This window comes from Drosophila obscura, unplaced genomic scaffold, assembly GCF_018151105.1.
Source record: "Drosophila obscura isolate BZ-5 IFL unplaced genomic scaffold, ASM1815110v1 contig_73, whole genome shotgun sequence".
Taxonomy (NCBI): Eukaryota; Metazoa; Arthropoda; class Insecta; order Diptera; family Drosophilidae; genus Drosophila; species Drosophila obscura.
The window spans coordinates 9,231,921-9,256,194 of NW_024542865.1; the positions used below are offsets into that span (position 1 = coordinate 9,231,921).

A 24,274-nucleotide genomic window follows, 5' to 3' on the forward strand; every position below is an offset into this window, starting at 1 on the left:
GCTTATCTCTCTTGGTTCAAAAGTGATTCACGTTCAAAGTCATTCGCACTGTTTGGGCTTGCATTTTGTCATTGGTTTTAACCCACTCAGCCAACGAAGCTATGGCAATTTTTAATTGTGGCTAAGTTTAAAGCCATTTAGAACCAATTATTCCATATCCATAATTATCTTTTATTGTACATCTTGTAATGTACATTCCAGGAATACAGAGACTTGTCCCCCCACTTCCACATTCAAGATCTTTTGATGCTTATCATTTTCATTGTAATCTTTGATATTTTTGGTACAGTTTTTTACAGTTAATTGTTGTGTTAACGATGCCTATACCATATACAATACATTTCATTGCTTGTTTTTGTATTATAAGTGTAAGATATTCCAAGTATAGTAACATTTATTTGTGTTGCATGTCGTGCTAAGTGTTTTCAGCATTCATAGCTGTAGACCTTAAACAGTGTTAGATATCGTTCCAAGTAAGTGTTTTAAGCATTCATAAACAGTGTTGCATATCGTTACCATTAAGTGTTTTCAGCATTCACTAGTTCTTCAGTCTGGCATTCGGTTTGGTAGTGTCGATTTGACGTCACAACTATAACAATGTCATTTCCTACGTTAAGTACTCATAACGCTCTAATAAACAGTGTTGAAAATCGTTATGATTAAGTGTGTAAGTACTGTATATCGGTAAGTTTTTGTTGAGCTATTGTTAATTGTTTATTTCGATGTAATCCGTTTCTTTCCGTTTCAACTCAGTTTATTGGGAGTGTTAGGTGTTGTAGGCATTCATAAACAGTGTTGTATATCGTGAGTATTACGTGTCTGAAGTATTTAAAACTCTGTGAGGGATTCAGTTAAGAGTGTCATTATAACGTCAGTTGCATAGAAATGTCTCTGACTTACGTTAAGTAATTGTTGCATTCATAAACAGTGTTAAATATCGTTGGAATCAAGTGTTGTAAGCCATCACCAGTGCTGAACATCGTGAAGTTTGTTGAGCTTTCGATATTTACTGCTATGTAATACGTTCCTTTCCGTTTCAGTTCCGTTCCGTTTCCGTTCCGCCTACAGTTAGTATTTAGTGTTGTAGGCATTCATAAACAGTGTTGTATATCGCTTGCAATTAAGTGTTTTTAGCATGAGGTAATAGGTGTAGGACATCGTTAACAGTGTCAGGTGTCAGTGTGTTTTTGTGACGTGTCCATTACTTGCCCAAGAAGAGAGCATCGGTCTGTAGCTCCGGCTTGTTCTTCTTTTTGGCCCCCGACAGCAGTTGCTTCAACTGGATGATGGCCCTGGCCGGATTGAGGTTCTTCGGACAGGTATTGGTGCAGTTGAGGATGGTGTGGCAGCGATACAGCTTCCAGGGGTCCTGCAGGAAGCACAGCCGCTGATCGGTGGCCTCGTCACGGGAGTCGATGACCCATCGGAAGGCCTGCATGAGGACGGCCGGTCCCAGATATTTTTCACTGTTCCACCAATAGGAGGGGCACGAGGTCTGGCAGCAGGCGCACAGAATGCACTCGTACAGGCCATCCAGCTTGTTGCGATCCTCCAGGGACTGCAGATACTGGGCCCGGCCCATCTCGTTCTCGATATTCTTGCGCTGCAGCCAGGGCTGGATGGAGCGGTATTGGTCGTAGAATTGGCTCAGGTCCGGCACCAGATCCCGCACCACATACAGATGCGGCAATGGATAGATGCGGCACGGTCCCCCCAGGCTCTGGTCAATGGGCGTGACGCAGGCGAGGGTGTTGGTGCCGTTGATGTTCATGGCACACGAGCCACAGATGCCCTCACGGCAGGAGCGGCGGAAGGTCAGTGTCTGGTCGACCTCGTTCTTGATCTTGATCAAAGCATCCAGCACCATGGCGCCGCACTGCGACAAATCGATGGGATAGGTCTGCATCTTGGGCTGCTCGCCGGGCTGCCAGCGGTAGATCTCAAAGTTCTTGACACGCTTCTCCTTGGGTTTGGGCGGCGGCGGTGGTGGCCCGGCATTCTTCTTCTCAGCAGCCGCTGGTGGCGGCGCTTTCGGTGGCTCCTTCGGTGGACCAGGACCCCCCTTGGGTGGTGGTGCCTTTTTATCCCCTCCTGCCGCCGCTGTTGCCATCGTGATGGGGACTTGAGGTGGCGTACCGATGGGCTGTGATGGCGGCTGTGGCAGTAGCGGTGCACTCACATCGCCCAACCAAATCGATGGCTGGGTGCTAGCGATGGACCTCATCAGCTCCATCGCTGTCCGACTGTTGTGCAGCTTCAGCTGCCTGCGCACCAAAAACATCTGAAAATCCCCCACAAATGTGGCACTAATTTCGGACCTATTCGGGTTTAATTTCATTCTTACCTTTTGTGTGTGTGTTTTTTGTTTTGGAGCTTGTTCCACTTGGAAGTTCAGTGATAGACTGAGATTTCAAATGGGTTGTGGCATAAAGTCAAATATCTATCCAACTCAGGGACTACTTGATTTAATTTTTGTAGAAGGAGTTCGTTTGGGTAAAGGAATCATTTGGGCAGCAGACGAAATAATTTGACAAGTTCGAATAAACATGGACATATGGACATACATACATAGATCAACTGACTCTCAGATGAATGGGCTCTCATGGGGAAATTGGCAAAATTCAAAACAATAGGCAATCTTTTACCAAACTCCTTTTTGGCACTCAAAACATATTCGATGCTTGTCAGAATTTCAAACTCAATGTATGTATATTGGAATGCAAAATGCATACGATACGAGCATATTTTGTTGATGCTTATGCTGAAGAATACTTATTGATTGCTTAATTATCATTCTTAAAATGGGTTGACTATCCAATAAAAATAGATAGAGATATAGAGAATGGTGCCATGACAATCGCTGATTGGAAGCACTCGAAGCGGCTTCTCCTGGTACAAGGGAGTACTCCAGTATGGAGTATCTGCAGGAGCACCGTGTTCAGTGTCTTGACCTGAAATCAGGCCTGGAATTAGCCACAAATAGATCCTGCTTATAGGCGGACAGATAGCTTCGGCATATATGTAGAAAATCTTGTTCCAATTGCAACACTTGAATTGAATAATCCCCATTTGCAAACAAATTCCAGGCATTATTCCCCACACCCGAATAGTTCTTGCTAAGAAAAGAAATCAACAGCAAATCAATGTTTTGTCTGCTATTTCTGCACTTGTTGCAATTAAGTGGGGAACATGCTGTACGAGTACGAGTGGCAATGTTAATGTTCGTGTCTGCACCAGAGGGACCCAAGACAAAAAACAACAAATGAAACTTCAACAGATCTCTCACTCACTCACTCGCTCGCTCACTCTCTGTCGCTCCAACTACAGAGGAGAAGGCAAATGGAGATCAGCGATCAAGTGGATGGAGCTGAAGCTGGGGTGTTGCATTCGTGAGGGAAGCTGAATGGAAACCAACTGTGAAAACGGTCTCCAGTAGCAGCAGCAACAGCAGCAGCAGAAGGGCACTAAAGTCTATAAATATGCCAAACGCAAAATTCTGTTTCAAGGGAAACCCAAAGAGCGGCAGTGCGGGTATGGTAGGGGGATGTTTTCTTAAAAAAAAAACACAGAGCCCCCCCATTCCAGCCAAAAAGAGAACTTGTCAGCTAACAGCTACGTCGGGATCTACGCGAAAATTGTAAGGGGAAATTTGTAAAGAAAGAAGGAAAGGAATGGGGCATGGAACATGGATGGGGATATCTTGTCACATTTTCCCCATTCTCATTTACACAACTTGCACTTTTATTTTTACTCCGCCAAGTAAAAAGCAGATATCCAAGCTCGCTCTTTGCCATTTCCCAAAAAGAATTAACATCCAGCTAAACTTTTCCTCTCATTTATCGCCCGTTGAGGGGTTCGTTCGTTCCCCAACTTGTTTTCTTTTCGATTTCGAACAACACTCCATCGACATGACGTGGACGTGACGTGACAGCCACAAATCAGATGAAAGCCTTAGCGGCAAGCCTTCAAGAGATTAACCAAAAGCTGCAGCGACGAGCATCTTCTTATTCTGCTGCCAGTTCCAACTCCAACCAGATGCTTCTGCCCATCCTAGCCAGCCATTCCGTTCCATTCCATTCTTTTGGTGTGGTGCATCCCCAACGAAAATAGCTGCAAAGAAGGAGCCAAAGAGAGACAATTAAAAGGCAATTCCAGCAATGCGCCTGTTTGCACCTGCCGTCCAGATATCACAGGCGACAAACGACATTGTCAACAATGAAAGAGGCAAAGACAGAGAAAGACAGAGAAAGATAGAGAGAGTCATTTACACTGCACAACCTGATAGAGGTACTGTAGTTTCTTCTATAGATCATCCATTAGATCCTTTCATTAAGCACTTGGCCAGTGAGGAATCGACTAAATTGCAGGAATTTAATTATAAATAATAACTCATAATTATACTCTTTTAATAAAAGCTAATAAAAGTTAAAAAATATTAACTTAACTGATATTGTGAAATTTGTATGTGACTTTTTGCCAGATATTTAGTTGAATATTTAAAAAAGAATTTGTGTTAGAACTTTTATATTTCTTTTAATAGATAATAATAAATGAAAAAAATGGAATTGAAAATAAGCAAAAAAAAAGTATCGAACAAATTTACTTTTGCTGATGTTGATAGGTTTTGACATAAAGGTTAATGAGATTATATGCAAACTGATTTAATTAGTTAATATTTAATAAATTTATAAAATTTATGAAAATGTATTTCCAATCTATATTTCTAATCAATTGAAATTACCATATATGGTAACCACGAATGTAATGATAGGTTTTCTAAATTCTTATAACCAACAAATAGAAAAAAAAAAATAAGTGCATTTTCCAGTGAAGTATTCCACGGTTTTCTACCAGTTTCCTTCATCCATCGTGGGATTCTTAGGGAACCTTATACAGACTGTACAGTCTGCATAGTTTTCACGATTTATCGAGCGCACTTTGCGCACTCAATCGATAACCAGCTGTAAAATATCGACTCGCCGATGCCAAATTTGTTGCAAGCGCACAAGTATTTTCTATAGCCAAATGGGTTATTCTGCTAAGAATGGATCCTCCTCTGCTTTGAGTGCTTTGCTGTCTAGTGTTATTAAAAATAAATGCATCAACCAAAGACAGACAGACAGACAGACAAACAGACAGACGCACACGCGCTCTCAGAAAATAGTTGCAGCAAATTATGTTTTGGCTGCAACGCATTGTCAAGGTGTCGACGATGCTGCTGACAATGTGGAGCAGCCCTGCCCTGCCTGCCCCACTGTGCCTGGCAACCATTTGAGGTGAGCTCTTAAGCCGCCGCTGACGTCTGGACAGGTGACACCAGTCCAGGCATAGGCAGGCAGGCATTTGTTGCTGGAACATTTCGTCATAGACGCGTGCTGGAATTAGCTTGGATTGGATGTGGATCCCATGCAGACACGTCATGTCAGAGGAGTATAAGGAAGGAAGGAGGGAGGGAGGGAGGTAGGGAGGTAGGGAGGGACTGCAGCCTATGATCCAGACGATCAACGATCCAACATTGCCGGGGCGACAACTGTCCTTCCTGTTTTGCAGTTTGCAGCCAGTAGTTAATTTGATTGCCACCAATCTGGGTGTGCAGCAGTGCGATAGTATAAAGTCGCCAAGATTTATGGGTTTTAAATTTTCATTCATGTTGGGATCTGCTGTATCTGTCCGACTGATTGCAACTCTCCAGCCAGTGCCCAGAGCCCCATGAGCGGATGTACAAATCAATTGTCATTGTGATTGGGTGGGTCGGCGGCAGGGACTGGGACAGGGCAGGGGAAATGCAGCTGGGCAAGTGGGATTATCAATTGCCTTTTGATGCAATCGTAGTTCTGTTGACTCCTCTGTTGCCCCTCTATTCTTTTTTACGGGCGTATCGATTAATTTTATGTATTTTTTATTGATTTAGAATACCAGAATCAATCAGAACGAAAGCCGTTTGCGGTGGCAATTCGATTTTAGTTGGGGATCAAACTACAATATGGAAAATATATGGTTCTGGATCTAAGAGGATCTTGCATCTATTGACATATTGAACTGATCATCCACAAAGACTCTTCATTCATGCAACAGTCCCAATCCCACATGGCATGCCTCTGCATATATCGAAGAAGTCTGCCCAATGGATGTCCCAGCCCCCCCAGAGAATGGGTTTCCGATTGATGACGATTGTCTGCTATAAAGATTGTAAATTTATTTACAAATTTGTATTAGCCAAGAATTCATAGAAGTATCTTAAAACTTGAATTGCCTTAAATTTTGATTGATTTAATTAGGTATTTATAACTCTTCTAAGCATTCGAAGTGTTAATGTCCAATCGTAATATTGATAATCTGCTATTTATCTACATAAATGTTTTACATCGGAAAAATTATGTCTGAAAAACTCTAAGAAAAGGTTCTCAACTAAATTTTGCTCACTTTTGCATGTTGCATCATTACAATATACAGATATACTCGTACATATAGGTAGAATCAGCACTAGGACTTTTTTATGCCTACCGGAGATGCTCAACCTTTGGATCGGTTGCAAAGCAATTTAAAGTTATCCCTCAGAGATATTCTTACTGGCGGAAGGATTTCCACCAAATAAATGTTCAGCTACTGTGTTTTCGATGAGCACTGGTTTTATTTGGTAAAATGTGCGGTTTACATACAATTTGTATGGTTGCAAAAAATGGATACATATTTTTGATTTTAATACTGCACTGAAATTTTGGCAGCCCATCAAAGTCAGATGTTCGCTTAATTACGAGTTGGTATACGAAAAGTGGCGATCTTTTTCTTTACTTTGTGAGCTTGTAAGTTTTGTAAATTTTAGGAAAAGGTGAATGTAAAATATGGAACAGAAACGCCGGGCTATGTTGTTTTTGTTACAACACTTATAACTCGAGAACGGCTGGACCGATTGCCATGGTTTTTGATTTGTTGGATTTGTTTCCGTCCCGAATAGCAGAATACATCTTAAAAACAATGAAAACTCGATTTTTTTTTTTTGAGCTTATGGCCTGGTTGCTGAGCCACTACTTTATTTTTTTCTGAAGACATCATGTGTGCGTTCAGAAATTTATTTTTTGTAAAATGTCTACAAAGTTCAGGTACTGTTATATTTGTTTTTTTTTTTTGGACATTAATTTTCGAAAATTATTTATTAATTATTTAATTTTTAATTCCCGAAAATAATACCTAAGATTTACTCTACAGTAAAAACATAAAATCATCGGAAAGGAAAGGAATTTAAGGAATAAAAAATCAGTTTGGTGGTTTTATGCGAGTGCACATTTTAATAACAATGCCGCGTCCTAGAAGATCTAATCTTTCCAGGCGAAGCCGTAATGCAATTAGGCAACGGAATATCGCGAGTCAATTATCTGATGGAGAACGAGAAATTGCACGGGAACAGCGCAATGACTCGAGATGTTTTGGTGGTGCAATTATTTTATTATCTGGCGATTTCCGACAAACACTACCAGTCATTCCAAGATCTACTGCTGCCGACGAAATAAACGCTTGCCTCAAAGCATCGAATCTGTGGCGATATTTAAAGATACTTCAACTGTCTGTAAATATGAGAGTTGCATTGTTGAACGATCTATCTGCTGATGATTTCTCGAAGCAATTGCTGACTATCGGTAATGGCCGTGTTCCTGTTGACAAATCGAGCGGTTTGATTTCATTTCCTCCAAATTTTTGCAATTTCGTATCATCAAAAGACGAGCTTATCAACAAAGTATTCCCGGATATCATTGCTAACCACAAAAATACTAAATGGTTAAGTGAGCGAGCAATTTTGGCCGCTTAAAATAAAGATGTAGATGACCTCAATTTTATAATTCAAAATCAAATCGTAGGTACTCTGTATTCATTCAAATCTATCGACTGTGTAACAAACGAAGAAGAAGTCACTAATTATCCAACTGAATTTTTAAACTCCTTGGATGTGCCTGGTTTACCACCGCACAATTTAAAACTTAAAGTTGGCTCGGTAGTCATCATGCTTAGAAATTTAAACCAACCAAAACTGTGTAATGGAACGCGTTTGGTAATAAGAAAACTTATGAGCAATGTGATTCACGCGTCGATACTTAAAGAAAAATTTAAAGATGAGGAAGTTCTTATTCCAAGGATTCCGATGATCCCAACGGATATGCCCTTTGAGTTTAAACGAATTCAATTCCCGATTCGTCTTGCCTTCGCCATGACGATCAACAAATCACAGGGCCAATCCTTGACTATTTGTGGCCTCAATCTAGAAAATGCATGTTTTTCTCATGGTCAATTGTACGTGGCATGCTCACGTGTCGGCAAACCATCCGCTTTATTTGTTCTTGCGCCTGACCAGAAAACAAAGAATGTCGTTTACCACAAAGTGGTTGAATGAAAATCCTATTAATGAATTAATCCGAGTTTTATTTTTTTTCCCCCAATCTGCACAACATAGTTTTCAATCATTTTTTTCTGACATGCGTTTGAAGTACTTAATTATTATTTTTTTTTTTTTTTTTTTATTCTCATTCTGTATGTATGTTTTCATTATCATTCATCATAATAAAATACTTTTTTGGTTCTATCTATATAAGTATATTATTTTGTATCATTGTTTTACGTTCATCAAAGCGTAAGTACGAAAATTTGCAGGGTCAGCTAGTTTTATATAAAAACAGATTTTTTTCATATGTGTCAGTTTGTTTTTTGTTTCCAAAATTAGACAAAACTTAACCATCATGCCTGTCTATTGTGGCTAACAACTACTACCGCAGCAGCTAGCGGCAAAATCTAAATATATCAAATTAAAGTAGAAAGTGTATATTTACTAATGTCTATTAAATTACACTGGTCAACACGATTTTTCCTCAAGGAACAAAACAAACTTTGTATTAAAGATTTGGGGCTTAGAAATGGTTTGATAATATTTTTTTTTTTCTCTATGGCCGAACTTTTTTTAGAAAAATTTTTGAAAACTGGTATTTTTTGTTTTAGCTTTTTTCAGAGGTAGCGCTTGTTTTTTTCACATAACTTTAGTATCTTACGTCTCGTTGAAATAACTTTGCTATTTTGAAAAGGTAATTAAAACAGCTAGAAGTTAAGCTCAAATACTTTGTGATTTCAGCTTAGATAGGGTCTGGTAGATATGGGCATTCTGTACGATACGTATCTATCGTATCTTTAAAAATGTGCCTGCCACAGATTTTCGTCCTATGTGTGTGCGGAAGGGGGCGAGGCGAAATTTTGAAATACACTTGTAGCAGTGGGATATCACATGAGTGTGGAAACCAAATTTGGTTGCCCTAGCTCTTATAGTCTCTGAGATCTAGGCGCTCAACAAGACGGACAGACAGACAGACAGACAGACAGACAGACAGACGGACAGACATGGCTATATCGACTCGGCTATTTATGCTGATCAAGAATATATATACTTTATGGGGTCGGAAACGTTTCCTTCTCTGCGTTACACACATCCACTTTTACCACAAATCTAATATACCCCTTAACTCTTTTTTGAGTACGGGTATAAAAAGTGCATCTTATATGGTCGGCGGGAGTGGGCGTAGTCGAATCGGTTCGAAAAATATCTCAGTGTATCACTAGAATCAATCGCCGGATGGGACTGCCCTTAACTCCGCAATCAGATTGCTCACCACGGTGTAGCGGAGAAAGGGTATACGCCCATGCGGCATCACAACGGGATTTCCCCCTCTCTACAACTACCGCCTTAACCTAACCTAACCTATCACTAGAATCAACTGTACCTCGTTCCAAGTCTCTATCTTGAATTTTCGAATTATGCCAAAATTTTGGCTTTCTGGCCCAATGTGGCAACGGTACATAATTCGGCATAATTGGCATAAATAAATAACGCTTGCCGCCAAATAGTTGCCAAAGAGTGGAATCTCTGACAATACAGAACCACAATCCCGTACTAAAATACTCAATGGGGCACCTTATGCGAAGCGGCCTTTCAAAAGCGGAAATTGCCAATTCAATTTGTCGTTTTAGGTAGATTATTAACGATTCTTTTATAGTTTTAACGTGTATTTTGTCAAAATTGAGTCAGCAACCAGCTGTGTACTGTGGCAGGTGCTGCCACATCGCTGTAATTGGTAGCGCTCTTTTGAGCCCAGTGTATATCGATATATTTTATCACCCGTTTTGAATATTTGAAAATTACTGAATCGCATAGCACAGACAAATTTGTTAGTTGTAGTGAAGAACTTACTTTATTGTATTCATTATTGTTCTGAGCTCTGTCGGAACAAGTCAATGACAATTTTGTTCTAAATTTTGTGTTTAATTTTGAAAATTTCGTGAAAGTCTGTAAAACGGCTGGCGAATCCCAAAAACTTTTGGCTTCCAAATTCTCCGTTTACACATACATAAATCACTCAGAATCGTGGCTAAACCCACTCACCGGGTCTTGTCACGGAAATATATAATTTTCGTTTTTCACTTTAATGTGTGTGTTCGACTTTACAACAAAACGGTAGGATAAGTGACAGTGTTCGTTTGGATTAAAATATATGTGTCGTTAAGGAAAACCCTTCGGTGCCTGAGGACCTAGGCCTGTTCAAATGGCTCTGGGCCAGAAGCATATCATGTCTCAAAATTCCTGACAGGTAAAGTTATATTTCTAAGAATGAATATTTTAAAATTTAAATTGATTTTAAATCCCTCAGGAGCGCCATCAACCGCGACTTCTCCGTTATCTGCAATCGGTTCTTGGTGCAGAAGGGATCAAAATTTGAGTATTATTTAAATATGTATCTACAAGAATGATACACCTCCCCATACACAAGAGTACAGAAATGCAAACAACAAAAAGGTATTCGTATTCCATAGTTATATTTATTATATCTTTATTTATTGTTGTCCCAGCAGTAAGACTCCAGACTACACACTTCGTTTGGCGCTCTCGCACGAGACGTAGCCAAAGGGCTGCATAAGGGGAGATCCAACTTACATAATATTGACTATTGTTTGTACATATATATAATTTAAATTAACAAAATGCAAAAAAACATAAATTGTATTTTGATTTGTATGGCGGCTCTTTATCAAATATGTTGTGTCTATCGCACAAAAATATCGATATTCTTATCTACACTCTGTGCATCGATATGTGTAATCAAAAAGTCGCTGCAATATGATATAAAAACATAAAACAGCAACAAAAACAGTGTGAATCTGCCCCGAATTCAGAAGTCGATGATACATTCCACAAAACAATCAATATTAATGTGGCCTAAGGGTTCAGTTCAAATATCGATATATTGATATACTCATTTATATATTTAATAACCCATCCCTAGTAGAGGAAGAAAAAAAAGAGAAAGAGACAAAAAAAGAAACTGGAGAGTGGCAACAAAGTAGTATAACATAAATAAATAACAATTTGAGAGCGGGAAAAGACGTTAAGTGATTTCAAAAGCAAAACTCCGCGAAGCATAAGTGGCAGGCGCAGGAGGTTGTTTTCGTTTGCGTTTGTGGCGGCGGCCTTCTGTCCGCCCACCAGGCACCGGGCCAACTATTTCCACTCGACCCACGCTTAAGGATCCTATCATATGGAGAAGAAGACCAAGGACACTCTGAGAAGATACAAGAAGTCCTCTCGCCACAATGCCACGCACACGAGCAGCGAGAGCAGCAGCACCGAATCGGAGAGCGGCAGCAGTTCGTTCAGCAGCACCGACAGCGAGACGGGGCATGCGGACAGCCATGGGCATCCGCACGGCCATCATCCGCGCACCGCGGAGCGTCACCATCGCAAGAAGAAGAGCAGCAGGCGGGCGGCCAGCTCGTCGGGCGATGAGCAGCACCAGCGCCGGAAGCGGGACAAGCGCGATCATGTCCAGAAGAAGCTGGTGGCCAAGCGGAATCACATCAAGCGAAAGTTGAAGGAGGCGCGACTCAAGAAGCGTGCCGCCGCCGCCTTGAGCGGGCATGTTCATCGCTCGCTGTCGCCGGCCACGCGCTCCAAGCTCAAGAAACTGGCGGAACGGAAGCGGTTGCGTGCCGCCAGCAAGGAGCAGCGGGAACGCGAGAAACTGCGAGCCGTGCAGCGGGATCGGGAGCGGGATCATCATCGCTTGGGCAGCAGTCGATCGCCACCGAGTTCTTCCACCACGACCACCACCAAGATTCGCATCCATCAGGATGTGGTGGGCAGCAAGCGTCAGAAGAGCCCTGGCCTGGGGCCCAATGGTACGGGCGGCGGTGGCGGTCATCCCGGACCCGGTTCGTCGCGCATGCACCACCAGCTGATGTCGCGCGAGAAGATCATCATTCAGACGCGTGCCCGCGGACGCACTGCCTCCCTGGAGCGGGAGAGGGAACGCGAGCGTGACAGAGAGCGGGAGCGCGAGAGAGAGCGCCATGATCTGTCGCTGCGCGAAAGGGATCGTCGGGATCGGGACAGGGAGCGAGAGCGAGCCGAGCGAGAGGCGGCACGGGATAAAGAGCGCGCCGAGGCGCTGGCCCGTTGCCAGGAGCGACAGCGGGAGCGGGAGCGACTAGCACGCGAGAAACTGCGCCGCCAGGAGGAGGATGACGGCAAGCGGGGCGGCGGTGGGGGTGGTATTGGTGGACGCGACCTGGATCTGCCGCCATATGCCAGCCGTGAACGTTCCCTGGACGCTGTGGAGCGCGAGCGTGGTGGTGGTCGCCATATCCGGGACAAGCGGGAACTGGATCCGTACGAGCGCGAACAGGAGTACATGGAGGAGCGGCATGGCCATGGCCTGATCGATGAGATGCGTCGCTATCGTCGCCGCGAGCTGAGTCCCCTGGCCGAGCACTATGTGCCCCGCCTGCGTGATCCACGCGATCTCTACTCCGAGGAGGAGCGCGAAAGGTAAGCCAAGCGGGAGGAAGACCTCCCTCCCTGCCTTATCGTGATCATTCTTTAATCTGCTGGTCTCTGCAGGGCCTACAAGCGGGCATTCATGGATGCGCGCTTCTCGTCGCGCGAACGCGAGGCCTGGATCGAGGCCCGAGAGCTGCGGGAGCGCGAACTCCAGGGACGCGACTACCGGGAGCTGGTGGAGCCCGAGGAGGTCCTCTATCCGGACGAGCGGGAGCGTGTGATCCGCGATCGTGAGCGTGAACGCGAGCGGGAGCGGAATATCGACAGAGAGCGCAATCTGGGGCCACGCGGGGAGTACCGGCCGGAGTGGGAGCGCGACTGGGATGATGACGGCAACAGTGCCGGGGGCGGCGGTGGTGGCGGTGGCAGTGGCACTCCCGGCCGTCCCACCGGCTTTGTGGGCGGCCCCAAGCGCGGCAAGCCGCTGCCACATCCAGGCGCTGGCCCACAGCAGGCGGCCCAGCAGCATCATTCCGCCTCCGAGCCCGACTGGGATGCGGATGAGCGGGAGCGCGAGCGGGAACGAGACCGTGAGAGAGAGCGCGAACGCGAGCGGGAACGTGAACGGGATCCCCGGGATGACAGACCCGACAATGGCAGCGGTGGAGCAGGTGGCGGCGGCGGCGGTGTGGTCATCATCAAGAACGAACCCGCCTGGCTGGAGCACGATCAGCGGGAGAAGCCACGCTCCTGGCAGCAGCAGCAGTCCAACTCTGGCGGGGATTGGCGCGACAACGATGAGCCTTTCGGACGTAGCGGCGGTGGTGGCGGCTCCAACGATGCTCCACCGCCACCCAACCATCCGCATCCCCCGTCGCCCCACCATCATGTGCATCCGCGTGGCGAACGCGGCTCCGGGCGGGGCTTCCGACGCGGTGGCCATGGCCATGGCGATCATGGAGAGTCCCGTGGTGGTCCCGGCTACAGGTCGCATCCCCCACCGCTGATGACGCTGCCTGTGCAGCCACCGGGCGGCTATCATGGCGGTGGTGGCGGCGGCTCGCGGGGATTTCCCCACAAGCGGATGCAATATGGCGGCGGCGGTGGACCCGGCTGTGATCGAGGCGCCCCGCCCGGCTCTTCATCGTTTCTCAAGAAACACATCCATGTGCCGCTCGTGTCGCCCACACACCCCACACCGCTGCTGCAGTGCCAGCTGTCGGGGCCGGGGGGCAAGCCGCAGCCCGGCAATGCTGCTGCCGCACAGGCCAGCGCTGTGGCAGCCGCCACAACAGCGGTGGCAGCGGCCAAGGCGGCTGCCCAGAGTGCCGCCAATGCCACCACCAATCCGGGCATACTGGGCCAAGTGAGCGGCAAGCCGACGACCCACGTTAAGCTGGAGGATGCCTCCGAGGACTCGGTGATGAGCACCCCGAGCCTGGGTACCCAGGACTCAGAGTCGCCCAACGGTTCGGCAAACGGCAACGAGCTGGTGGGCTGCAGCATCATCAAGCAGGAGCCACGGCCGCCCACACGAGAGCCAGAGGCGGAGGAGCTGAGCGAGATCAGCGACAGCGATGATGACATACTCAACACAACGGAGATCATCCTGGGCAGCCAGCCCACAGCGGGCGCAGCTGCTGTGCGGCCTAAGGACGAGCTGCAGCTGGATGGGGATCCATTGGCCGGCACACAGGAGCTCTCCACGGACACACTCTCGCCAAGCACAGCGGAGGAGGTGAAGAGCGAGAGTCCATCTTCAACTGCGACGACAACGGGTACCGGCATAGGAGGACTGAATGGGGGCAATATCAAGGTGGAGGAGGTCGACGAGGTGCTGGACTTTGAGGAGATATCCGACGGTGAGCTGGAGGAGGATGCACGTCACAAAGGTGAGAATAAAAACCCCATCCAAGAAGGAACTCCCGCCCCCCACCCACTAATCTCTGTATTTCTGTGTATTATCAGGCATTGGCGATGCCTTAGGCGTGGACTGGCAGGGCCTGATTGCCGAGACCAGGCAGCAGGCCGAGCAATCGGCACAGCAGCAGGGCGTGGACCGTGGCACCTCGGCCAAGCAGCGTTGGCAGCCGCATCGGCTGATACTCGACATGGGCATATCGTTTGGCATGGCCGGCGAGCAATACGCCCGTCATGTTATGGAGGAAGCCCGACAGCAGCTCATTCAGGAGAAGGAACAGCTGAGGTTGGCCGAGGAGCAGGCCTTGCTGCAGCAACAGCTGGCGGAGGAGCAGGCCGCCGATCCGGAGGATCTGCCCATCAAAAAGGAGGAGCCTTCACTTAAGCGTGCCTCACCGCTGCACGACTATCGCGACATTCTGGCCACGGATCAACTTGCGCCTATGGCCTGCGTACAGCAGGGCCTACGCGGCCTTGCCGCCGAGCGTCAGCGCCTAATGGGCAATGTCTGCGGACCGGGGAGTCGAGCGCTCTGTGCTCGCCAGGACCTTCGCCTGCGACGGCAGCTGTGTGGCCTGCCTGCACGTGAATGCGAATTCCCGCGCAACATGCCCGTGGTGGGTGAGGGGCTGCGGCATCTGGCCATGCAAATGTTCCAGCGCAGCCTCGACGTCAAATGAGATCCGATGCACAGGGAGTGTCGTCGCGCCAGGCCACAGGCCGCACCCACCTACCGACTGGATGTGAAAATCTATGCGGGTGGCCAGCGCGAGCAGCAGCAGCTACTGCACCGGAAACGCAAGTGGAAGTGGACGAGGCAAGACAGAGATTGAACTAGAATTAAACGAAAGGAAAGCTTACGAAATGGTTCCAAATCACCGAACCGAATTGAACCGAACCGAACCGAACCATATTCTATTATTCTATTTTAGTTGTTAATAAACATTTTATCTTGATCCACTTGTATTCCTATTTCTAATAGTTCTCTCCAATTTGTGGCTACAATATTCCATGTGTGATTATACAATGAATAAAACTATACATATATATAAATATATAAACAACTACGGTTATCCTCTACCACCGACTATAACGCAGCCTCTAAACGGGTATTGATATCTACTAGATTGTCCAATCGGATCAGATCGAATCATTATTATAGCTAGAATAAACAGATAAATATTCAGTTGCTACGCTATCCCCTTCCTCGCGGCTACTCATTCTCCCTGTCAATCTCTCCCTCTCTCTCTCTCTCTCTCTCTTTCACTCTGCCTCGTGCAATCTGCGTCCTCTGGCGATGGAGATCGAGTTAGCATACAGATGTAGCGGAATTAAAAACAATTGCGGAAAAATAAAATATTCTTAAATCTGACTGAGTACCAGGGATAAAACTAAAGCAGCGGCTTTTCCTGATAGATCGAATTACTAACTTTATGAGCAGCTAAAATTTACACAGGGAAGGCTCCTCCAAAAAGACACACTGGTTCTTGCAAAAGATCAACATAGTTTTGATAGATCCGAATACGTATAGCAACTGTCTACAGCAGTTTTAAAAAGGTACAAATAAAAACATCAACTAATAGCGCAAAACATATTTCCCTCTTTAGCAAGTTAAATTTTGAATGAAGCATATAAACCAGATCCATGAATGAAAACTCTTTAAGGATCCTTAATATACAGGCACCTACTGTAGAAGATTAAGCTTAAATAATAGATAATTGAAAGATGCTCCTGGCTATAATGGATTTATAATCTGATAATGATATTATATGTAGCATAAATAACGTTAAGGAATATCCTTCCTTCTGTAAACCTATCTTCTATATATATAAAACAGAAATTCGGTTGGTGCTCAAACACTTATAACCCTAGAACGGCTGGACCGATTTCCATGGTTTTGTCTCCTTTTAGAATAGCAGAATAACTATTAAAAACATTGGAAAAATCGACCGCGGCTCGGAAAATCGCTAGGGCTGTCAAACGTATCCTTACTAAACAAATAATATAAATAAAATAATTGAATATCAGCTACGATATTAACCAGACTGATTTGCTGGAGTGCAAGATTTATTCATTGCCGCGAACAAGAGGATCTAATCTTTCCCAACGGAGCAATTAGGCAACGGAACATGGCGAATCAATTAACTGATGACAAAGGATAAATTGCACTGGAAGAGCACCGCGTTGGTGTGGCACGCATGTTTTCGAGCATTGTGGGGCATTGAAGTTTGCTGGCGAAACCCGTGGATTGTGGTGCCTTAATGGCAAAGTTAAATTGTAAATTAATCGCAATCCTTAGTCTGAATAGTACAATAAGACGGTTTTCCGTTATGAATGAAGAAGAACGGGAATCCGTACGAGAGAGAATAACACGTAGCAACCATATGCGTGGCCTGAGATGGAATAGGAGACGATCAACTGAAGATGACGGAAACGGGAACGGAATATTGGGTATATTATGCCCTCCAGTTATGGCAAAAATTAATTTGTATTAAACGCGTTAGGGCGACTCAATTCTCATCCTTGCAACCACAAGGTGCCAGAATACTAGAATACTAGGACCATTTTAATTCGAAGTACATTCATTTTGAACATTAAATTCGTTGATTTTAAGGGTCGAAATCTAGACATGGTATATCTGCCCTTGAAAATGCTAACTCGAAGAACCCCACCATATATGTATGTCTGGTTTATCCCATTTGCTATTATACGCAATGACTTAAATAATTAAATCCGTGTATTTTCACTTTTGAAACCGTGGTGTACCCTTTTTTCTAAAATCTTAGAACCCAAATCCCCATACTCAATAGTACTCAATGTCTCTCTGGTTTCTCTCATTTCCTATTCAATGCGAATGATTTTATAAAATAAACTGCATTTACTTTATGCTATATGTATGTAGCCATATGACATACTCTACACATAATATATGCATACATAGATTTATGTCTCTCTGGTTTATCTCGCTTTCTGCTCTCCCATTAATTCCTTTTTTTCTTTAAAAATAAATCACAATTTGAGGTGCGATTTTTTTGTTTTTCTGTTTATTTTAAATTTGCATTATTATTTTTGTTAATTTCTATTTATTTTTGTTTTTGTTTTATTTTTTAAATTTATTTTTGAAATATTCTGTTCTTTGATCTTTCTCTTACCTCTCTCTAGCTCTTACGCTTACACTTACGCTCCCTCTCATACTCTTTCACATTGATGTTAGTAGTTTTTTTGTGTGTGTGTGTGTGTTGTTTTTGTTTAATTTTATTAAATTGTTTAACACTACAAGTAATTTGTTTAAAAGGCCAAAGAACAAATATGTTTTTTGTTACTCTACGACATAGCTTCTTGTTTCTTACTCTTATGCTCTGTGTGTGCTCCTTACGCGCTCTCTCTCTCTCTCGCTCCTTAATTCCTCCTCTATCTTTTGTCTAATTCTCAAATAAATTATGAGCTCTATCTCTCTGTCTCTGTCTCATTCATTCTACTCTCTGTGTGTTTACGTCTTACTTAATACCATACAATTTTTGTGGTTGCCTGTAATTCATTTTTGTTTTTTAAGATTCCATTTTTGAAACGTACATTATCTTTTTTTTTTTTTGTTGAATATATTTTTAGTTTTTGTGGATTTTTATACATCGATAAGTTTTTGTTTTTTCCCATTTTTTTTCTTTGTTTTTGTTTTATTATATATTTTTCTTTCTTTTTGTTAATCATATTTTTGCATACAGCTATGCATAAGGGTGTGTTTGTGTGTGTGTGTGGTGTGGAGGTAGGGAGAATCAACGCTTGGCATTCTCCTTTCCATTTATTTCCATTCCTTTTATTGTTCTCCTCCAAAATGCTCTCTTCCAGAGTGCATTTTTTAACTGTTTTTCTCCTTTGTTTTTTTTTTATTGTTTTCTTCTTCTTACTTTTCAATAAATACATAAACCACAAATTGTTTGAAAAGCATTTTGAAATTCAAAATTTTTTTGTGTGCATTTGTCTGTCGCCTGTCCTGTCTCTTCCCGATTCAGGCAAATGTGTTTATATTTGTCTGTCTGCTTTAGTTTTGTGTGTTTGCTGTCCTCTACTGCTTCATCTGCTTCTGCTTATGCTTTCGCTTCTTTTCTTTCTTTCGCTGCTGCTTTGCAACTGCTGTGGCGTCTTCTGCTGCTACTCCACCGGCTGCTGCTGCTTCTGCTGCTGCTGCGACTGCTGCTGGCAGCTGGCGATGTCAATTCAGTGATGGTGTATGCCAGGGATCATGCCAATTGATCTCGATGTTCGGCCACTTGGTCTGGAGGCATGTCACCATCGGATTTGAAGCACAAATCGACTTCAGATCCCCTTCTAGTAGAATGGCCGAGCCACAATAGTAGCGCACCTATAAAAGTAAACGAAAATTATTGAAAAGTACTCATTACAACGATTTAAAAAGGTATTCAGTGAAAGCGCACACCAAACATCGCGCATGTTCGGTTCATTAAAGATTCTCTCGACTGAGGGGCGCTGCTGCATGAAGCGCAACACGTGTGAGACCAAGCTTCGGCAAAATAACATATTTAAACGTGTGATCTAGAACACGATCTATGTCTGTCTGTATGTATCTCTGCATTAAAGCACCTTTATCCCATCCCGTAGATCACTTCAAGAAATGCTCACCGTGTATCCCCTTAATCCCTTAATACTCGTCCTTGTTCCCAACTTCTCCCTTTGATCTGAGCTTTTTGTTCAACAATCAATAATATAAATAATTCTTTTACGGATAATATTGTTAAATTATAATTATGAAAGAGTCAAGTGCTCTCAAGCAACAAACAGCCTTGTCTTAATATTAATCCTGAAGTTTGTGGAATTGTAAACAATACTTTATATGCCTATAAAATGCCAAAAACTGGTCAAGAAACTTTTGCTCCTGGATAAGAAGCTCTGGACGCGACATTCTGACTTTAAGGGGTTAAATGGGAAATATCACCCACCAAAGTGCTGCGCCAAACATAATTAGTTGGAACTTCTATAAAAATGGAACAGGGTACGTCGGTGTTATTAGTTATTATTATTATTATTATTAAAGGGGCGACATGTTTTTGGTCTTTGAAAATCCTACAGAACTTACGAAAACCCTATTACATATGCCTAGGATGGCTATCAATCCAAAAGAATCGATGACCTTAGAACCATCAAAACCATTCAAACACCTATTGGGAATTTCCATTCCGTTTTCTTTCTTATTCATATTTCTTGATATCTTGTTCCTAGGGCGGCTTTGAAAGATCCGATTAAATACTTCCTTATTCCCTAATTAATAATTATTTATTTCTTAGGCCTTCAAAGCTACTTTTTCTAACATTAATTAATGAATTGTTTTTTTTTTCTAGCCATTCTAAAAAGCTAATGAATCAACATTTAACATTTTGTGGTTTAAGCTTACCATCTGTGAAATATGAAGCTTTTTTGTGGTATTTTTGATCGAAATTTGGATTTTAAAAACTTAGGAAAAACTTAACTAAATTAGATTAGTTTAGGTTAATTAAGGTAGCGTGTCAGAAAATCTTTTGGTTCAGCCAAAATCATTAACCAAATTTAAAATCTTTTTACAAAAAAATGCATTTAAAATTTTTGTAGCCCTCCATCTAACAGTCTATCTGATGCTAAGTTTGTTCTTTTTTGGTTTGTTTGGCTGTTAGCTAGTGTTATTGGTGAGGAATCATTAGAGTAATTACATATAAACCGACCTTGTTGTTGTCATTGGAGCCTGGTATGCCATTGTAGTGCATTAGCTCAAAGGTATCGGGTGCGGAATGTCGCTCGCATGGAAAGAATTCCTCCATGAAAGCATTCAGCAATATGATGCCCAAATTCTCTGGATCCAAGCGTTTCATCATGAGATTAACACTGTGTAATGGAGGGGGAACAAGATACAACAAGAAAACACACACAAAAAATGATAAATGAGAGACATTTCCATGAGGGGAGATCGGATGTTAATACTTACTATCCTTGTTCGCTGACAAGGTTCAATTGGGCCAATACTTCACGTAGAAGGGATGAGGCTATAAAGTTATTACCCTCCGGATCATAGGACTTGAACACGCGACGACCATGCTCTGAGGGTGTCTCCGGTGAGACGAGCTTCTTCTCGTGGCTAAAAAGCACTGGGAAAGCAACAGGGAATAAACACAATTAATATGGATAGTTTCATTTGTCAGGGAAGGGTATTTTCTCGTACCAGTTAAATGCGTGTCTGAACCCATCACCCAGACGGGATATCTGGGATTCTTGTAGAACGAACCGACTGTGCAGTAGCGCATCTGTTCCATTGTCGTTATGTATCCAATATCGCTCTGTTCGCAAATTCCCCTCAACTTTAAGCCGCCAACATCCTGTTCGTGGTCCCATACATAGCCCACGGCACGACCCGTGAGCATTAGATTTATCATGGACTGGCCGCCATAGCCAAAGGTTCTGTGTATGATCGGCTCCGAGGTGTCGGATATATCGGCGGCCACCAGCTCAATGCCCTTGGTAAGGAACACCGAATACATGAAGAGCATCACGCCATAGGTGTCCGTCAGTTGGTTGTAATGATCACCAAAGTATCGCACCACTGTCGGACCATCGAGAAAATGTAGCGTATAGAGACGCGCATGGAACTCCTCGGGAGTCAGATCACGATCCGAAAGAGGGTGGGACGAGGCCTGTCCAGCTTTATTGTCTTTCCCTGTAAGATGCTCCACCGTTTCGGGTGTTGCCTCTTCGGCCTCCTCATCCACTTCATTCGCATTGGGTCCAGCTCCAGCTCCTCCCCCACCAGCTGCAGCTGCAGCTGCTGCTGCTTTTCCCGACGTGGTGGCTCTCTCTTTGGTTGCCTGGTTGTCGCTGCTGATGCGATGGCGATGCAGCTGGACAAGACGATAGCGTGGGGCACGGCAATTCCGTAAAATATTGCACAGGGCCTGTATGAGTAGACGCTTGCACTCTGCTGGAGTTATCTTTGAAAGGAATGGAGGGGATGGATGGATGGATAAGCATGAAATGAGACATCAATAAAAGAGCATTTTTTAATTACCTCCGACAATCGAAACTCGTGGGTGTCCATGGTAATTATCTTAAGCAAATACGCCTGAACGGGCGCTATCACAGCACAAGGGCCGCCCTGTTTTTGCACCAATGCCGACGGCTCATAATCACTAAACTCAAATCCTAAAAAGGAACAACAAATTAAGTAGTTAAAAAAGGGCGCGCAAAATAATTTGTATGATTTTTTTCATTTTTGGCTGTTTTTATTTGAGGGGCGTTGGGTGGTGTGCAGTGGGATGGGTGGGTGTTTTTTTTTTGTTTTTGGTTCGGTTTGGTAGGTAGGTGGGTGGTGGGTGGTGCATGATTACCTTGAGACCAACGCTTGAATACATCTTCGCGCACATTATCGCCCCACAACAACTGCTTTATCTCGCGCAGCTCGCGCATATCATTTGCATTCAACTGCGGCATCGGCGGCAACTGCTGCTGTTGCTGTGGTTTTTGTTTTGGGGTCTGCGGCCCGCCGTCAGGAGTGGACGACGCCTGCTGCTGCTGCTGCTGATGGGCGGCCGATGTTGTGGGCGGCCCAGCACTTGTAGTGGGACGTTGTTCCTGCTGCTGCTGTCCAGCAGCAGTCACAGTGTCGTTTGGCTCCAAGGCTGCCGAGGCCAACGTCATCGATGTTGACGGTGATGCAGTTTTTTGCGAGGCAGATTTCTCGCTCGGTTCCCCTACGGTTTCCTCGTTCATTTCGTTTTTCTGTTTTGTGTGGATTTGTGTGTGCTGTTGTTGCAGCGCTTCTGCTGCTGGTTTTGCTGCTTGGAGCCTGACAACTGTTTTGAAAGGGATAACACACACACGAAAATTAATTTCGTATGTACCGAAATGCAGTTAATGCCACTATTTTGTTGGCATTTCTGCCTTTTTTATTTTTGCTTTTCCTCTTTGGGCTGTGTGGGCTGCAAATGCAACAGTGTAGGGTGTCAAACCATCGAGGGCACCATCGATAGTATCGATATTTTACTGCTAGTCTCTACTATCGACGGTTTTGCGACTATCATGATAGTATCGAGCTACAGTCGTTGCGCTTTTGATATGTTTGGATCGGTTGCTATATATAATACGAAGACACATTTGTAAGCAAATCGACAGGTGGCATCTAATTCTTACAATGGACAAGTTCCTAATAGGTTTCAATGGTTTTCTAATAGTTATTTGAGCCCGATACTATTAGGATAGTATCGACTGTTTTTTTTTTTAACATTCAACGTTGATGTTCCTCGAATTTGATATTCCGTTTAATATTACTAGCTAGTTGGCCCTCTCAACACTAAACAAATAATTTTATCCGATAGATACATAAATTTTTTAAGAGATTGCCAAGTTTTCAGAAGTCCTTTTTATTGGATTATTTACATATTAGGGTTCAAACAAAAACGGCCAAAGCATAAAACGTAAATGTTGACTAAATGTGACGTCACATGTTGCTGGTCAACCAAGTTTCTTCTATGCGTATGGATTTTTGTATACCTTATTTCCTTTAATTGATGTTAAATTTAATGTTCCAAGCTCTATTGAAATATTAATAATGATTTTATTCTAGATTGACATGTTTTTAACCTCTTAATGAATATATTTGTGTTTTATATATACATTTATCCCAGTTCTGATACCTATTATTGGAACCCGTGAGCTGCAAAACTTTTTTAATATCTTTAGAACAGAGATGGAATAGTTTTTGCATTAATTGGAGCCTGAAAATTCAAACAATATCTCAAGTCCATAATATCCATTTTCCCAAGGTATTCAGACTTGTTGCTCATTCCGTGCTAAAGTTGCACAACATTGCTGCTACTTCATTTCCCTACGCTGCTGAAATTTTTCCCATACAAATCAAATGTATCTTACGGGAACGCGTATGGAATAAAGATTCATTGTTGCGTCCATACGCGTTCCCGTAAGATACATTTGATTTTGTATGGGAAAAATTTCAGCAGCATGCTGCCACACCACGAAAATGAGGGGAAAGTCTCCACAAAAACACTCTATTCTCCACTGAAAAGAGAGCACTCTCCACGAATTGAGAGCAAATTTTGAAAACTCTCCACGAATTGAGAGCGAGTTTTGCAAACTCTCCACGAATTGAGAGCGAGTTTTGCAAACTCTACACGAATTGAGAGCGAAAAATGTCAGTATTTTTGGTGCGCTAAATTGAGTTTGGCGGTCAATTTGAAAGTGGCAAAATACCATGCAGAATTGAATGAAAAATACGTTTGCCCAGTCCCAAAATACTCACCTCACTTTGAATAAAATTATTTTTAACGAAATTGTGTTGTCCCAAATATGTTTGACTCAAATAAATTTGAAATAATAGTAGATCAGATTTGATAGTATTGATATAATTAATAAGTGTAATTTATCGGCCTAGCCTACTATATTTGGTATTTGTATCGATGAAATAATGAAACAATGTTATCGGTATCAATGAAAGAACAATGAAACTATCGATGAAATAATGAAACGATGCTATCGGTATCAATGAAATGATTAAAC

At 43.5% G+C, this 24,274-nt stretch overlaps 3 protein-coding genes across 4 annotated transcripts; 1 reads left to right on the plus strand and 2 right to left on the minus strand.

The window, feature by feature from the left end:
- Window positions 1-591: 591 nt before the first annotated feature.
- Window positions 592-2,452, minus strand: LOC111068688 (succinate dehydrogenase [ubiquinone] iron-sulfur subunit). Its single transcript, XM_022358358.2, has 2 exons — window positions 2,345-2,452; window positions 592-2,281 (listed from the first exon to the last, which is right to left on the minus strand). The coding sequence occupies exon 2, from the start codon at window positions 2,279-2,281 to the stop codon at window positions 1,202-1,204; it is 1,080 nt and encodes a 359-aa protein (XP_022214050.2). The 5' UTR covers window positions 2,345-2,452; the 3' UTR covers window positions 592-1,201.
- An 8,859-nt stretch (window positions 2,453-11,311) lies between these two features.
- On the plus strand, window positions 11,312-15,766 carry LOC111068694 (fl(2)d-associated complex component). The gene is made up of 3 exons (XM_022358369.2): window positions 11,312-12,853; window positions 12,926-14,697; window positions 14,774-15,766. Exons 1-3 carry the CDS (start codon window positions 11,565-11,567, stop codon window positions 15,403-15,405), a joined length of 3,693 nt encoding a protein of 1,230 aa, XP_022214061.2. The 5' UTR covers window positions 11,312-11,564; the 3' UTR covers window positions 15,406-15,766.
- A 2,771-nt stretch (window positions 15,767-18,537) lies between these two features.
- LOC111068715 (ubiquitin carboxyl-terminal hydrolase MINDY-3 homolog) lies at window positions 18,538-24,084 on the minus strand. Of its 2 annotated transcripts, XM_022358400.2 has the most exons (7): window positions 24,018-24,084; window positions 22,090-22,554; window positions 21,771-21,904; window positions 20,931-21,693; window positions 20,697-20,856; window positions 20,437-20,596; window positions 18,538-19,085 (listed from the first exon to the last, which is right to left on the minus strand). In XM_022358400.2, exons 2-7 carry the CDS (start codon window positions 22,469-22,471, stop codon window positions 18,936-18,938), a joined length of 1,749 nt encoding a protein of 582 aa, XP_022214092.1. In that variant the 5' UTR covers window positions 22,472-22,554; window positions 24,018-24,084; the 3' UTR covers window positions 18,538-18,935. The 2 variants fall into 2 exon arrangements, with proteins under 2 accessions (XP_022214092.1, XP_022214091.1); XM_022358399.2 differs by lacking the exon at window positions 24,018-24,084 and having other exon boundaries at window positions 22,090-22,698.
- Between the last annotated feature and the right edge of the window lie 190 nt (window positions 24,085-24,274).